The sequence below is a fragment of the Ursus arctos genome, unplaced genomic scaffold (genome assembly GCF_023065955.2).
Source record: "Ursus arctos isolate Adak ecotype North America unplaced genomic scaffold, UrsArc2.0 scaffold_31, whole genome shotgun sequence".
NCBI lineage: Eukaryota > Metazoa > Chordata > Mammalia > Carnivora > Ursidae > Ursus > Ursus arctos.
Window position 1 is genome coordinate 15,373,676 of NW_026622997.1, and position 15,170 is coordinate 15,388,845.

Consider the following 15,170-nt stretch of genomic DNA (forward strand, 5'->3'; position numbering starts at 1 on the left):
TAGAGTTGCCCATTATTAGAGAGAAAACAGGCTTAAAAGACAGGGACAGTAGATTTCTTCCGCTACTGGTTTATTTTATAGTCACCCCAAGGTGTCAATTTGGCATTTGGCCCGTTAGAGAAATCAGTATTTTATTCTGGTGAAAAAACCTAATAACATGAGCTAATAACAACCATATATTTACACCACCTGGCAGGGTGTCCAACACTGGTAAGACCCGGCAAAGAGAAGGGTTTTTTTCCATGAATGCCAATCGAAATTTATTTTGTCAGTTGCCATGACGTTTTCTCTCCATGAGGGTAAAATGAAACATGATGAGGTCAAAAAGTGACTCTAGACTTTGTCACTTCTTTCACTTTCTAGATTGAGGTACTTAGTGTTGATTTCAGCCATTTGTACTTTCCAGTCATAAACGTATGAACATATTTTCTCTTTGTTTTCCCCCTGCAAGGTAGTTGTTATGAGCCTAAATGCTTTCAGCAACAGGGATAGGAGGGGGAAAGAATCACCCGAGGCTCTGGAATCTCTAGGCCAACCACTGTTCTAACCAAGGGACTGTGGAAATATGGGGTGAGCCACTTCAAGAATGGGAACTTCCCTGCCAGGTAGGACTTGTTGCTGGTTGCATCCTAAAGCCAAAAGTATTAAGAATCTTCATGATTATCCATTCCTCTGCTTTTTCTTATGGAGAAATAATGGAATAATTATAATGATGATGATGATGATGGAAAGCTAATAGTACAGTGGTAACTGATACATGTGTCTTCACACAGTTGTAACCTTTCCAAGGAGAACCATAATTCATGCATTATAATAAAGACTTTCAGCATCTTGATTTAGAGGTTTTGAACGAGATTTATAGCTTTTGAATAAAAGATTTATCACTGAGGTTAGCCAGTGGCTATTAGCAAGAACCTAGTTTTTACAACCTCACATTAAAAAAGGATGGGCCAGAAGCTACACAATTCAGAAAGGAAGCAAAGTAGCTCCCAGCTAGCAGAACCTGAAGGTCAGACAGGTAATACAAACTGTCAATCCAAAACCACAGCCACCTTGCCAACCATCATTTTAATAATAGCACGTTTGTTTAAAAGCATTAGGTCTCACGTCTATTCTAGAAGTCACCCCCAATTCACTGCAATGTGCTTCTTTACAGTACAGTGTCTCTGGAAGCTGCTTGCCTGGTTAGATGGGGGTGCCTTAAACAAAACAGGGATATTCCGAGCAAGTTATAATCCTTTTGCCAAGAATACACAAAAACAATGGAGCAAAATGCATGGGAAAATAATGTATCATGACATTCTGTAAGCTACAGGGACAATGAGCTGGCTGGACACTTCAGACCCTCAGCCCATTCAAACACCAAAGTGTTTTTAAGAAGTGGCAGGTACTCATTTGTTCTTACATCCAGTATCATTTATGATACTGGACGTCAGAATTCTCCACCATCGGCTGCGTAACAGTACCTCGGGCTTTTAATTCCTCCCACCAGAAGTACGAAAGGCAAATTGTTTCTCATATTAAATGCTTAAAGCAAAGGCTGAACACTGCTTTAAGAGCCAGTCTGAGAGACTCAGAAGTTCTGATTCCTCTCTCATTACAGCTCCGGGACTGTGGAGGCCAGGCCTGGGGGAGCCGCGGAGACTTGAACTCCTTTTCAAGTTAGACACCCTCCGAATTCCAGGGGCTCCCGCGGCGGCTCTAAGACGAATGCCCAAAACTTCAGGGGAGATGGACCCGGGTGCGCTGTGAACTCCCGGAGTGGGTCTCAGAGACTGGGTCTCTCTGCCTGCCTGCTTGTATGCCAGCCTCGGTGATTGAGACCCATCTCTCCTGGGCACAGAAGGGCTCCCTGCAGGGGAGGTGTCACAGTGGGCAACACACACACACACGCACGCACACGCGGAAACCTTATGGAAAAGGCACCCGCTTACCTTATACTTCATCTCGGCGGCGGGGAGTGGAGCCGTTTTCCTACACTAGTGAGACTGCATCAAGCACTGGCGAGTCCGCCCCTCCATGGAGTGCAGTGCTAAATGAAAGTGAGAACGGTCCGGGCCTGGGCGGGTTTGCCAGTCGCAGCGCGCCGAGCTCCAGCACAGCTTCTGAGCTCACTGTTATGACTGAGGCTGGCGGAGCATCGAGCATATTTGCATACCTCCCGCCATTGGCTGGCGGGCCAAGGTAGTGCGGGGCCCCGCCCACCTCTTAACTTCGGAAAACTGACAAAGAACTTGTAATGTAGTCATTTCTTTTTACATTAGCAGAAGGGGTGGAAAATAAAACAAAGTGGGGAACCCTCTCTTCACTCCCCATTCTCCCCCCCCCCGACAAAAAAAGTATCCGAGAAAAGGAGATTCTTTTTCAGATTAACCTATGTTTTAGAGACATTGAATTCACAGAGCAGTCTGACAGCCCTGCTTCCTGTGACCTAGCAACTCCTTCATAAACCCATTTCATTTCAAAGCCATTCACCTCCCAATCTCTACATGAAACGAATTCGGGGAACAAAAGGTTTTCTGTCTCGGGGCCCCTTTTTACTAACTACCCCTGCTGATATCTCTCTCTCTCTCTTTCTCTCCTCCCTCCCTCCCCTTTTTTGTGGCTGTTTGCTTTTTTTGTTCTTTTCAATGTTCAAAGTACTTTCAACATCAGTCTGCAGAGGAGCCAGAATACAATTCTCTCTCAGTGAAAAGGAGCTCCCCTTGCACAGGCACCCGGGCTTCCCTGGCCGGCTTCTCACCGGGGCCTCGGAGAGCTGAGTGTCAGCCACATTCAGCGATCTTCTCTGGCTTTGCTGAGGATAAAGGTTAGATGTGACCTCTCCGGAGAGGCTGGCCAGTGCACGCCCTATACATCATCGCCGTCCACTGAGCACTGTGTCCTTTGATGGCTGACATTTCTAGCTCCAGCTTTGAACACTGCAGTGTTTTCCTTCTGACCTCTCTCCTGAAGATGACCCATTAACCCACCAACACTTATTATCGGGGGAACAAAAAATGCTCACTGTTTGATGAGCCTGGTTAAGAAAGACCAGTCTGTCCGGTGAAGCACAGAACATTTGGTTCAGCCTCATGATTTCTATAGAGAAAGAGGTCACCCAGGAGAAGACAGAAACAGTCACCTTTAGCGACTCTCGGGAAGGATAGAGCTGAGGGGAAAATTCCTTTTCACTGGGTCTCAGGGTTGAGACTCCGTGATTGCAGACAATAGCTGTCCCTGAGTGGGATGGGCTCCAACCAGACTACACGACTGGGATGGAAAAATCGGCTCTTAATTTTTTTCCTGACCTAGTTGGATCAGAATCAGTTTGATTCCCCTCCCCCACAAATTCCCAGTGGATTAAAATTTTAGTTTTATGATCCAAACAAAAAGAACAGGAGAGCAGCTGTCCTGCAAAAGTGGTTTCCAGATACAGGGCTCATAGTTGAGATCACAGTTTAATATGGCACCAATTCCCTGGACGTGACCAGCCCCCACCCCCACCCCCACCCCCACCAGCGGTGGTAGCGTCATGAGGTTGACACACCCGTTCAGGCCTCAGCTTGGACTTTGCTTTTCCTCATTTAGCCTTGGAGTGAAAATGAGCCTGAGTGATTGTGCAAGGTCTTTCTGAACACAAAGCACACGGCATATTCTGCTGTAAAGCATCCTCCTCACAGTCCCACAGTCTTCTGGGCGGGCCATTAGTTTGCAGGAAATTGTTTTTGGTGTCCGCCTGGATCAGTCAAAGGCCTTCTCATCTGTAAGATGAGTCTTGTGGCCTCCAGAAGATCTAGATAACATTCCTTTGGCTTCCTAAACAGTAAAGCTGAATCCGCCTTTCTGTTTTGTTTGGTGAGTACCATTGAGTAGGTGAACACTACCTCACTCATTTCAGGGCTTTCAGACGGTTTCCCAAAGCATCTGCTAGGGCTTTTTGTCATTTCGTTCTCTTGCTAGAAAGTTTAATTCATGCTAAGTGGCCCTCTTGCTTTCCTGTTTCTCTCCTGTTGGGTAGAACACCTCAAATCTACCTGAAGTTCATTTCAGGGCAGTTCGGGTCGGTGTTAGTTACCTTGGAGTTAGGTAAACTGTTAGAATCTGAGCACATTTTCTTAACTTCTTGATTTTGGTGCCCTGAGGTATAGATTAGAGAAAACAAGACTACCTACTTGCTGGAGTTATAATGAGTATTGAATGAGATAATATGCATAGGGGCACCTGGGTGGCTCAGTGGGTTAAGCCTTCGCTTAGGTCATGATTCCAGGGTCCTGGGATCGAGTCCTGCATCAGTCTCCTTGCTCAGTGGGGAGCCTGCACCTCCCCCTGCCCCTACTTTTGCTCTCACTCTGTCTTTCTGATAAATAAATAAATAAAATCTTAAGAAAAAAAATGAGATCACGTGCATAGAAATTAATAATCCCAGTACATAGTAAGATCTTAGTTAATGTTTGCTTATTAATAGTTCCTTATTAATTATTTCATCTTAAATTCATCATATATTATTTTATTACTATATTATATAACACTATTATGGTATATAAATATATAAATATTTATTTAATTATATGAATTATAACTGCTATGACTGTTAGACTGTCAATATTTTAAGTGCGATAAGCCGTCAGAAAAAAGGTGGAGGATAGCTTTCTAATTTAACAGATATCGACTGAGCATCTCCCAGGTACTATTCCAGGTGGGGAAGGTAGAGAAGCAGCCCAGACAGACAAAGTCCCTATCCGCTCGGAGCTTACAGTCTCCTGGAAGTGGGGGACAATAAGTCAATGAATATGCAATACAGTTTTGGAGTACTAAATGCCATGGAGAAAAATTAAGCAGGGAAAACTGCTAGAGGAAAACAGATGAGGGTTGGGGGGCCGTCTTATTTTAGAGAGTGGTCAGGTAAGCCCCTCTAGGGAGGTGATATCAATGGCATGAGGGATCCACTCAAAGATCTGGGGAAAGAGCATTCCAGATAGAGGAAAGCACCTGAGCTCGGTGGAATTAAGAACAGCACCCAAGCCAGGGTACCTGGAGTCAGGCACCTGGGGTTTGGGTAGAGGAGACTCAGACAGGTGGCTGGTGGCAGTTGGATTTTCTCCTGAGCGCCGGAGGAAGTCACCGCAGTGATTTGAGCAGAGAATGATGTGATCTGTTTCTCTGTGTTTTTACCCTTCGTGTAAACACTCAAGGCCAGCAGGCTATTGGTTAAAATACTGAGCTCTGGTCTTAATGCAGCTTACATAATGCAGTTGTTACTGTATTCATATTTAGTATTAAGTATATTAGTATTTAGGCATTTAGTAGGTTTTTTCCACCAAATACCCTTTGGGGAAATACAAATTCTCTCACTGAATAGGAAAACAGCTCCAACCCCATCTATTACCTGAGATTTTTGTATGCAAAAATATGGTTTAAACTATGCTATATAAACACTGTTGATTGATCTATGGGGGCCAACCTCTTACTCCCATAGGTAGGCTCCTAAAATGGGCCAGGACGCTGGGGCTCGGGCCCTACCCTGTGCTCGCCAACACCCTGGTGGCCCCTCAGCCTTGCCACCTGCCTGCTGGTTGGCCGAAGGCTCTATCGCCCCAGACGCTGAGGCAGGCAGGAGCAAGGGACAGGGCACCAGACGGCGTCCAAACGATTTTCCAGCTGCCACTGGACACAGGCATGGATACAGCAAGAAATCAAGAGGATGCCACAGGGAAGAGATTCTCCTATGCACAACTTGGGAGGAACCCATGTGGCTGCTGTCTAAGAGCAAAGGGCAAGGTCAGAACATGCTAGGACAGAACATGAGCTCGGGAATCTAGTGCAGCCCCTCTGAAGAGGACGAAGCTGCTCCGAGGGCTGGGGTGCCTTGCCTGGGGCGCCGCCAGCTTGGCTCGTAACAGCAATCGCTGCTTCAGGTCCGTTCTCTGTCTCTTTTGTCTGCTCTATTCCAGTCCTTCCTTTGTCGTTTCCCAGCCTGCAGTCTCTCCCTGCTGAAATCTACCTTCCACATCGCTACCTGTTTAATTTCTAGAGTTCAGAGCACATCGCGTTGCTACTGGGATTAAAAACCTCTAGGGACCCTTCAATGCCTTTAAAAACAAACTCTGCAGACTTTGGCATGGACTATAATTTGAGCCCACCCTTCCTTTCTGGCCTCATCTCTTCCCATCCCACCACCCCCAACCCCACAACCCACCCTCCACCCAAACTGGGGGGGGGGGGACTCACCAATTCCAAGACACACTTGTACTGTCCTGACTTCGCACAGATGGGTCCCTCTGCCTAGCGCGTCCTCCCTTCACACTTCTGCTATCAAGCCGAGCCCCAACACTAACCCTTTTGTGCTTCCTTGTCAACATCCCCCACTCTGCCCACCTCCTCCTTTCAGAACTAATTCCTCCCTCCCTTCACTATGCCCCCATTGTACTGGGAACACGGCCCTATTATGAGGCTTTTCCACATTGTACCATAATATTGGTAGATCTCTGTGGCGCCAGCTTCAAGGTGAGCTCCCGAGGGACAGGGTGGTATCTTGTTCGTCTCTGTGTCCCCCGAAAGCTTATACCTCATAGGGACTTAAATGCTTGCTGAATGAATGGATGAACAAGAGGACAGAAGTCACTTCAAAGAATGTCTATTATCTGGAAGTTCTGTGTGATGTTCAGGAAGGGAATGGAGAAAACTTGAGTTTGTGGGCAATAGTGTGGTTTACATTGATAAGAAGCGGAGCGAAGATGCGACTTTTCAGAACTGACTCAAGACCTGTTGCCGGTTCTGGCTCTTGGACATGGTTTGGTCTGAAAACTACAGCTTGTAGGCCTCCTGTTTTTGTACGACCCATGAGCTAATACATTTTTCATATGGTTGGAAAAAAAGAAAAAGAAGATTTCGTGAGATGTGAAAATTATGTGAAATTCACATTTTTGTATCTGTAAATAAAGTTTTATTGGAACACAGGCACCCCTTCCTTTACAGGGTGTCTTTTGAGCTATAATGGCAGGCTTGGTGGTTGTAACTTGAAGAGGTAACAGCTGCAAACCGCGCCCCCCCCCCCCAATGTATTGTTTGGCCTTCCACAGGAAACATTGGCTGACCCATGTTCTAGAAGAGTGCAAGATATATCTATATACTGGAGCTCAGACTCAAGTATAGATCCTTCCACATCCACAGAGAAATGATCTAGGAATACCCATTCGAGGGCCATGTGTTACCATTTCTAGTTGGGAAAAAAAATCTACAAAAAACAAAGTTATTTGAAAAAATAATACGAGGCAGCAACTTTCCTATTCTGCGAATCTCCATAAACCTCCCCAAACAAAGATGAGCCACTTAGAGTTTTCCAACTGACCGCTGGCGTACTTGCCTTGATCGAAACCCTCCTAGGTGCCAGGCCCTGAGCTGCATTTCACGAACGTGATCTCACTGAATATGTATCTAACATGACAACACTAATTTTACATGTACCCAAACTGGAGACCCAGAGAGGTCATACAGCTTGCACAAAGTTACAGGTGGATGAGCGCGTGTCTGGTGTGGGACGACAGGCTCTCTGGCTCTTGAGTCTCTGGGCCCCCAGTGCTGTGCCTACTGTCCCCCATCATCCCCTGGGAGTTTTCATTATCTGAGCCCCCCGTTTGTCAGTCAGTTCAATAAGGTAGCTTCTCCATCGGAGTGGGACTAAACCCAACTGAAGAGCAAGTCGTCAAGTTGTGACACACCTTATCCATGCTTCAAACCCCGCTCGTCTAGACTGCCCCCCTTAATCACTGTGTTTCTCTAGATCCCATCTTTCTCTCTGCTTGCACCCCATCTCCTTCACGAGACCTTTCCTTTCCATTGCTGATCTCTTCCCCACCCCCCGTGTCTCTCCCTACCTCTGCCCTGGGTCGGTGCTTCCCAAAGCTGACCTCCCTTTAAAGCAATTATCAATGCTCCGTGGGCCTGGGGTGGGGACTTGGCATCTATACATTTTTAAAAAGATCCCCCAGATCTTTTCAGCATTACGTGTATAGCTTGTCATTTAGGCCTTAGGTGTTGCCTTTACTATTTCTCCTGGGAAGAAGAGCTTCTTCTCTGCAGTTAGATTTCAAGCAACTTGGGAAAGGGGATCCTGTCCTTTCTTTGCTGTATCCCCTTCTGTATTTATGCAGGCAACTGAGTCTCATGGACGTCTTGCCAGAGCCCTGTGTCTTGTCCACGCTCCCAGCCCTCACTGACGTCAACGTGGAAAAAATAAGTCACTTTTCAGTCGGCAGAAGAAAGGACACCTCTCACTCTAGGCAATAGCCCCTGCCCCCCTTTTTAATCTTTTGAGCTGGTCAAGCTCTTGGAATGAATGAAAGTCTGTTATTAAAGAGATACTCCAGACGCAGTCTCTAACATTTGTTTCTTCACGTGTTGGGGAGTGGAGTGTTCATTCACTTTTTCGCCACTGATATTTTGGTGAAAGAACCTCATGAAGGCCACCCGATCCTTACCCTTCCCACCCTCCCCCGCCCTTAACAATTAATTTATTATTATTATTTTTTAAGTTTTTCTTCCTACCTGCCCCCCCTTTTAACAATAGTGTCTGAAGGATAAACTCCATTTTCTGAAAGAGTTGTTGAAAACATTGTCTTACAATATTTGTTTCTGCAGATGGAGGGTGTTATTAAAAAGCCTTGTTGACTCATGATCCCAAAATTACTTCTGATTTGGTACCCTCTGACTTACTTCTTATTCTCACTTGGTGACGAGCCACTGGGGAGGGGTGGGGCCCTAAACCACAGAGAATAGAAACGATTCCTCTAGAGTTCTCTTTACTGGATGACATGGTGGATTCCCACACTGTGATGACTTTACAAGGTCTCACTGCCCCGTTTTACGGAGCTGAGTTTATAAGTGTGTCATCGTGACCTTCCTTTTAAAAAATCTGCCATCCTCTTTCCCCTGCCTCATTTCCCACGGCCTTCTGCCGTCTGTCACAGATTCTCTGAGGTAGCTTTTAATTTTCCCAAGGGTGAAGTGCAAAAATGGTGTGTCTTAGACCCCTATCGGTCCTTGATAGACCATGAAAGAATACATGTAATCCCGTGTCACCAACACACCACTAAATACCGACATACACCCCTGTAAATTCTCCTGGTGGTTACGGGCAATACCTGGACTTGGTTTTTGAGAAACTGTAATTGTGAAGTTTTTAATGTTTTATATATACATACATAATAGTGTTATTATAACTTTGGAATCCTCAGTTACTACCTTCCCCCCCAAAGAGTAAAAAACAAAACAGATTAAATTATATGTCAAGTAAACTTGCTCAACTTTAGTAAAATATGATAAGCAATGATGGGGCTCCATTTTAGCATTTAGTATTTTCTTCAAATGAAAGATTTGGGGAGTTAATTTAGGGGTGAGATTATGAGGAAGACGAAAGACGTGCGAAGGTTTACGATTCCACTCTTCCAATGTACCCGGTTGGGCATAGGACTGAGTCTCGGTGGAGCAAAAGGACTTTATTGGTAAAATCGTGCAGGTTGCCTGGCAAGGCTCTCTCCTGTTCTCTCTGGCCGTGAGGTATTCTGTTACCACACGCTTCGGTTTGTCCAAATGAACTATTTGTTATACGAAACTGTCATGGAAGTCTCTTCTGCTGCCAGAAACTGTGGATCTTTACAAAGGCCAAGGTGATCTGCCGAGACCATATAGCCAGAAGTCCCACGCCTGGGTGGAGGATGGCCTTTTCTTCCTGACGGCACTACCGGGACACAATGGCATCGCTATGTGATGTGTATCCAGTAAGAGGGGACAAAGCACGCTGCCTCCTTCTTGCTCACTTTCGTCTTCCTTTGTATATTCTTAAGTCTGAAGTCTTCCTGTCCTCTCCTTGCATCTGCAACTAGGATGTGACATGATAACGTGACATGATCTGCTGTTCCCTCTCCACTTTGTGCTCCTGTCCAGGTGTAGTAAACAGAGAGGCTTAGGGACTGCGGGCCCGACGTGCCTGGATGGGGCCAGATGTTGTGTTTCCAGAAACACTGGCCACTAAAATTCACCTTCTGCATCCAGCATGCAGCCTAGCTCCAGGAGGAGGTGGGGGGTGGAGCTGGAAGCAGAGTGGGGTGGGAAAGAATCAGGGCACATGGCGGGGTGGGTGTTTTCAACACCAGATAACCACTTTCCTGGAGGCATAGGGTAAACCATTTCTTCAGGGGTGGGAGATGCATTGCTCCCCAACCCCCGCCAACCCTGAAAGGGGCCAGCTAACCCGGTCTTCCGAGGAAGCCAGCCTCCCGTCCCTTGCTGCCCTCACCAGCTGGGGCCGGTGAGTGTCCAGCAGGCCCCATCCCAGGGCATCGGGCCTGTCTGACCGGCTCCGGCGGCCGCCAGCTGGCGCTGATGAGCGAGGGGAAAGAATCCGAGAAATGCGGGGCCTTGGGGGGTGGGGGGGGGGGGGAGGACAGGAGAGGAGGAATGTGGTGTGGGGACACGGCTCAGCCGGCACTGTTCAAGCCAAGCTTTTGAAGAGTTTGATTCATTTTAGAAAGCAAACAAACTGCTGCAGCTATCAGCAATCTTTTATTTTGTCTGCAAGAGGAATGCCTCTCCCGCGTGGGCTGGGCACCGGGCGGTGGTGGAGACACGGGCGTCCACCCTTGACGTGCCGTGTGCAGTGTGGACGGCGCGTTCCTTTCTGCCCACTGACGCTGAGAAATGCAGAGCAGCTCTCTTCCTCGGAAGAAAAGCCAAGGGGGGGGGGGGGGCCCTGCTAATTAAGGAGCATGCCCGTGACCTTAAGCCTCACTCACTCACACCGCGGGGGCTGAGAGATGTTGGGTGTAAGTTCCCATCATTGGCCTTTGTCCTGGCACCCGTGACTTCAAACGAGGCGGTGTAGAAAAGGGGGTGTTGCAAAGGTTTTCTTGAGCTCTGGTGCCTGTGGTTCTTGTGATTCATGCTCTAACCAGCCTCGGGAGCTTCTGGTCTTCCGAAAGGGTGGTGAGCTGGGGGAAGAAGCAAGGCTTCTGCTCTTTCTGCCCCTAGAAGATAGGGGCCACGTGTTCCCCAGCTTCAGCTCTTACCACCTCGAAATCACTCTACATCTTCAAAAGCCATCTCCTGGGCCGTTCTGGTCACCAGGAAAACAAATTTCTTTCCTCCTCGCCCAGACAGGGCTGTGTTTCTTCTCTCCTAAGCCCACCCTGGGACTCAGCTTCCCGCTCCTCCGTCTCTCATTTTTGCCCCTAATCTCTCATATCCTGCTCTCTACGTGTACATTTAAGTCTTTCTCAACCGAAATAGAGAGCCACAGCTCCTTGTTCAAAAACCTGGAGGCCAGACGCGTGTGGGATTCCGAATATTTCAGATTTTAGAAACAGATTGACCTATCCCCCAGACTACTCAGTTCCCAGTGGGACTGGGGCCAGCCTCCCATGTGCAAACTCATTCATATTTCGGCAGGAAGATGTACGAAGACTCATGCCAAGTGGGGTAAATGAAGAATACGCATTACCTTGGGCCAAGCCAGGTCAGGTTTTGCTGCCAAATGAGTTGTGAAAGAACTCGAGACTTTCATCCTTCATAGCTGTGGATGAGCGAGCTTGGACCACTAGGACATTCTAGTTCCTCTGGACCTTCCCTTGGGCACCTCTCCTTCCCCCCACATCAGGCCGAGTACTCTCTCTCTTCTGCTTGCCACGACCAGAGGACCAGAGTGAGCAATTTGGAGTCTGGCCTCCCATCTGGGCCTCCTGTCCTCTCCCTCTGCCAGGCACTCTGTGGACCACCATTCAGGCCAGCGCCTCTTGGGCTCTCCATGGGGAATTACCAGTGCTTCCCATTCCCAAATCATCACCAGTCTGTTGTGTTGTAAAATACTTATCAATATGTTACTAGAAAAATGGAGTAAAAAAGACGTCTCTTGTCTTCATGATGGAATCCAACGGTATAAAACAGCCCCTGTCTAATTGCCGTCAGGGCTGTGAAGGGCTCACTCTCCACCTCACTCTCGAGGTGGACCTGGGGGGGGTGTGGCCTGGCGGGCGGGGCTCTGCAGGTCACATTTGGAGGAGCCCTCCAGTGCCCACGCCCGGGGCTCTACTGGGCCCTTTGCCTTCCCTAGCTTCTGACATTCTCCACCACCACCGCTCTCAAGGTGGCCTCCTCGTCTGGCCTCCATGGCCGAGGGCTCTTCCTGTTCTTTCACGACCCTTGCCAAGACCTCAGTCCCCTTTCCCGGCAGGACTTCCACCAGGTTCCACCCTTAACCTGTTTTCTTCTGTGCTTTCCCATTATGTAACTAATCATCTCTAGCGACTTCTATGCTCGCTCCTGGGTAGATGACAATCGCATCTCCTGACTTGTGTTCTGAGTCCCAAACTCTCACTTCCTACTGCACCCAAACAGTCCAGAGGCACATCAATGTTCACATATCGTGATGGTTATTTTTATATCTCAACTGGGGTAGGCCACAGTGCCGAGCTATTTGGATAAATATGAATGTAGACATTGCTGTGAAGCTATGTTGCAGATGAGAATAACATGTAAATCAGTAGACTTTGAATAAAGCAGGTTATCTGCCATCATGTGGGTGGGCCTCATCTAATCAGTTGAAGGTCCTAAGGGACAAAGGTCCCCCTGGGAGAAGGGAATTCTGCTGTAGGCTGCCTTTGAACCTGAGCTGCAGCATCAACTCTTCAACTCTTCCCTGGGTCTATAGCCTGCCAGCCTTCCCTGCAGATTTTGGACTTGTCAGCCTCCACAATCATGTGCCAATTCCCTAAAATCTCTCTCTCTCCATACAGATGCCTGCATGCACTCACGCATGCACACACACACATCCTACTGGCCTCTTGGTTCTGTTTCTCTGGAGAACTCTGGTTAATATATATGTGAACTTCCCACTGAAACAGTGTCCATATCTCACTATTCTATTTCTATTTACGATGCTGCTTTTGTCTCAGGTGCCTAGAATCAAAAGTTCAGACTGATCTTTTGTTTTTTTTTTTCCCTTCCTCCCACATCCATCAGCCACATCAGTTCCACATCCTCCATATTTATGGCACAAATACCCTCCTTTCCATTCATCTGCTAATGAAGACCCCAACCACTATGCAGGCCTGGTCTATCATGGAAGGTGAAGGTGCCCCCTGTCCATGGAGATGGGCCCGAGAGGTTGGCATGTGATTCAGAGTCAACCTGAGATCTTCTTTGAGATTTTGGAAATGAAGCTTGGGAGACAGAGGACCTCTCTTTCTTTTCTTACAGATCATAATCTGCAAATGTATGTTTGGTAGTGAACATCTTTTCCTCAGTGTGCAGAGTGTCTATAGCATGAGAGAGTGAGTCCACATGCAAAAGAAGCAAAAATATTTGGAGTGAAGGGATAGAGAGAACATTAATGCTGTTGTCTGTACCTCTGGATCAAGCCATACCTGATGTTCCTTTTTAGACAACCCAATTCGTAAGGCAATGAACACACTTTTCTGCCTAACCTAGTTGGAGTTGAGCTTCTTTCATTTGCAACTACAGCGTTCCGACTAACCGTCTGCCGGAAAGTATTCTCCTCAAGGGCAAAGACTGTACCTTATTGATATGTATCTCCTAAATGTGACACCACATTTAGAATCTTCTCGGTCTGTGTGTTGCACTGAATCCCCAGCTTGTCTTTAAGACACCAACTACATTGTGAAATTGTGTGTGAGAGGAGAGGGAGAAATGACAGAAAGGAACACTTTCTGCAGCTCCTCTGATGGCAGAAATAGAATAGAGACTTATGTGTGGGGGACATCCCAGACTGAGGGTGGTTGGGGTCATGGTGGCCCAAATGAGAAGCAGATCCACCCTTTGATTTCAAATTCATTGATAGACACAGATTTAACAATGAAAGGAAACGTGAGACATATTTTTACTACGAAGTGTGGGGTAGCAGTGTTTTGTCTACGTATAGATCCGTATAAATGTTTATATTATATCGCCTTTCCAATTAACTTGTACTTGTTAATCACTGCTGAGATTTCACTCATCCGTCCGTCAATACTTACTAATTGTTCAACAGAATGCCAGGCACCACGGGAATTACAAAGGTGAATAATACCCAGATGTTGCCCTTCCTTCTTAAATACCTATTACGGTAGCAGCCAAGGGGACTTCATGAAGATAAACTTGTGTAGAAAAAAAAAAAAATCACACCGTAAAGTTATGTAAGTTTCTATTTTAAAATCATCTGGTTCTAATTTACTAAATTTAATGCCTTAGAGTCAATGCCAAAGTGCTACATTTGATTTATGGAAATACGTTAGCACATTTTTCCATCGCGCTCTTGTACAATGTATTTACCGCCCTTTTGTTATGGTTAGAAAGATTATGGATCTTAAAAAAAAAGCCCTCTTTATGAGCTTGTGATATTTTATTATAAAATGCCATAAGATGGAATAAGAAGTCTAGTAAACAATAATACTCACTTAGGAGCATTCCACATGGTTTAGCCTTTTTTTTTTTTTTTGTATATATATATAAATTTAACAGAGAGGTCTGGAAAATGGATGTTTAAAAACTTGCACTTTATGCCAAACCACTTCTTTTCAGGGCAAACAAGTACTTTAGGGTGTGGGGGGGTATTTAAATGGCAGTCATACTATACTACACCGCTAAGAAAATAATAACGTCAATACCAAAGGATACAGAATGTCATAGACTCAGAATTCTGGAGGGAACTTACCAAATATTCCAGCAAAATGGAATCTAAGAATATGGACATAAGTACCATTGGTGTCCATGGCTCAGGGCCCCGCACTCGCCAGCAGGGCAAGGGAGCAAGTTTTCAGGAGATGCGGGCTCTCATTACCTCCACCCTCTCTGACATGCTCGCCCTCTGAAGAGGCAAAGGTAGGTCTGCCCCAGGTCCTGGGAATGAACCACCTCTATGTGACCTTCGGGGCTGTGGGCTTGACCAGCTCACTTGGTCACAGAAAAATCCAGACTTTGTGTCAACCTTTTCACTGAAGCCTCCCAGACATGCCCATGAAGGCCGCCCTACATCTTCAAAGTGGTATTTAAAGCTTGTGTGTAATCGTTTTGTTCCCGCTTTACCCCGGCTTCGCACAGCTTACAAAAAACGCAGGTTTTACACCTCACACCCACATAAAATAAGATGGCTGCCTAGGAAGCCCCCTCCGCCCTGCAGCTTGGCATTTCAGAAACCTCAT

At 46.7% G+C, this 15,170-nt stretch overlaps 1 protein-coding gene across 3 annotated transcripts in view; it reads right to left on the reverse strand.

Annotated features, from left to right (window-relative positions):
* NEDD9 (neural precursor cell expressed, developmentally down-regulated 9) overlaps window positions 1-15,170 on the reverse strand; it is a 181,988-nt gene that overhangs the window by 44,425 nt on the left and 122,393 nt on the right. Inside the window, exon 1 of one of the 3 annotated variants that reach the window (XM_026511490.4) lies at window positions 1,935-2,564. The exons of the other annotated variants lie outside the window; for them this stretch is intronic. Coding sequence (XP_026367275.1) covers window positions 1,935-1,946 — 12 coding nt within the window. The 5' untranslated portion in view covers window positions 1,947-2,564. Of the gene's footprint in view, window positions 1-1,934; window positions 2,565-15,170 lie in introns of those variants that run through there. 3 annotated transcript variants of the gene reach the window in all.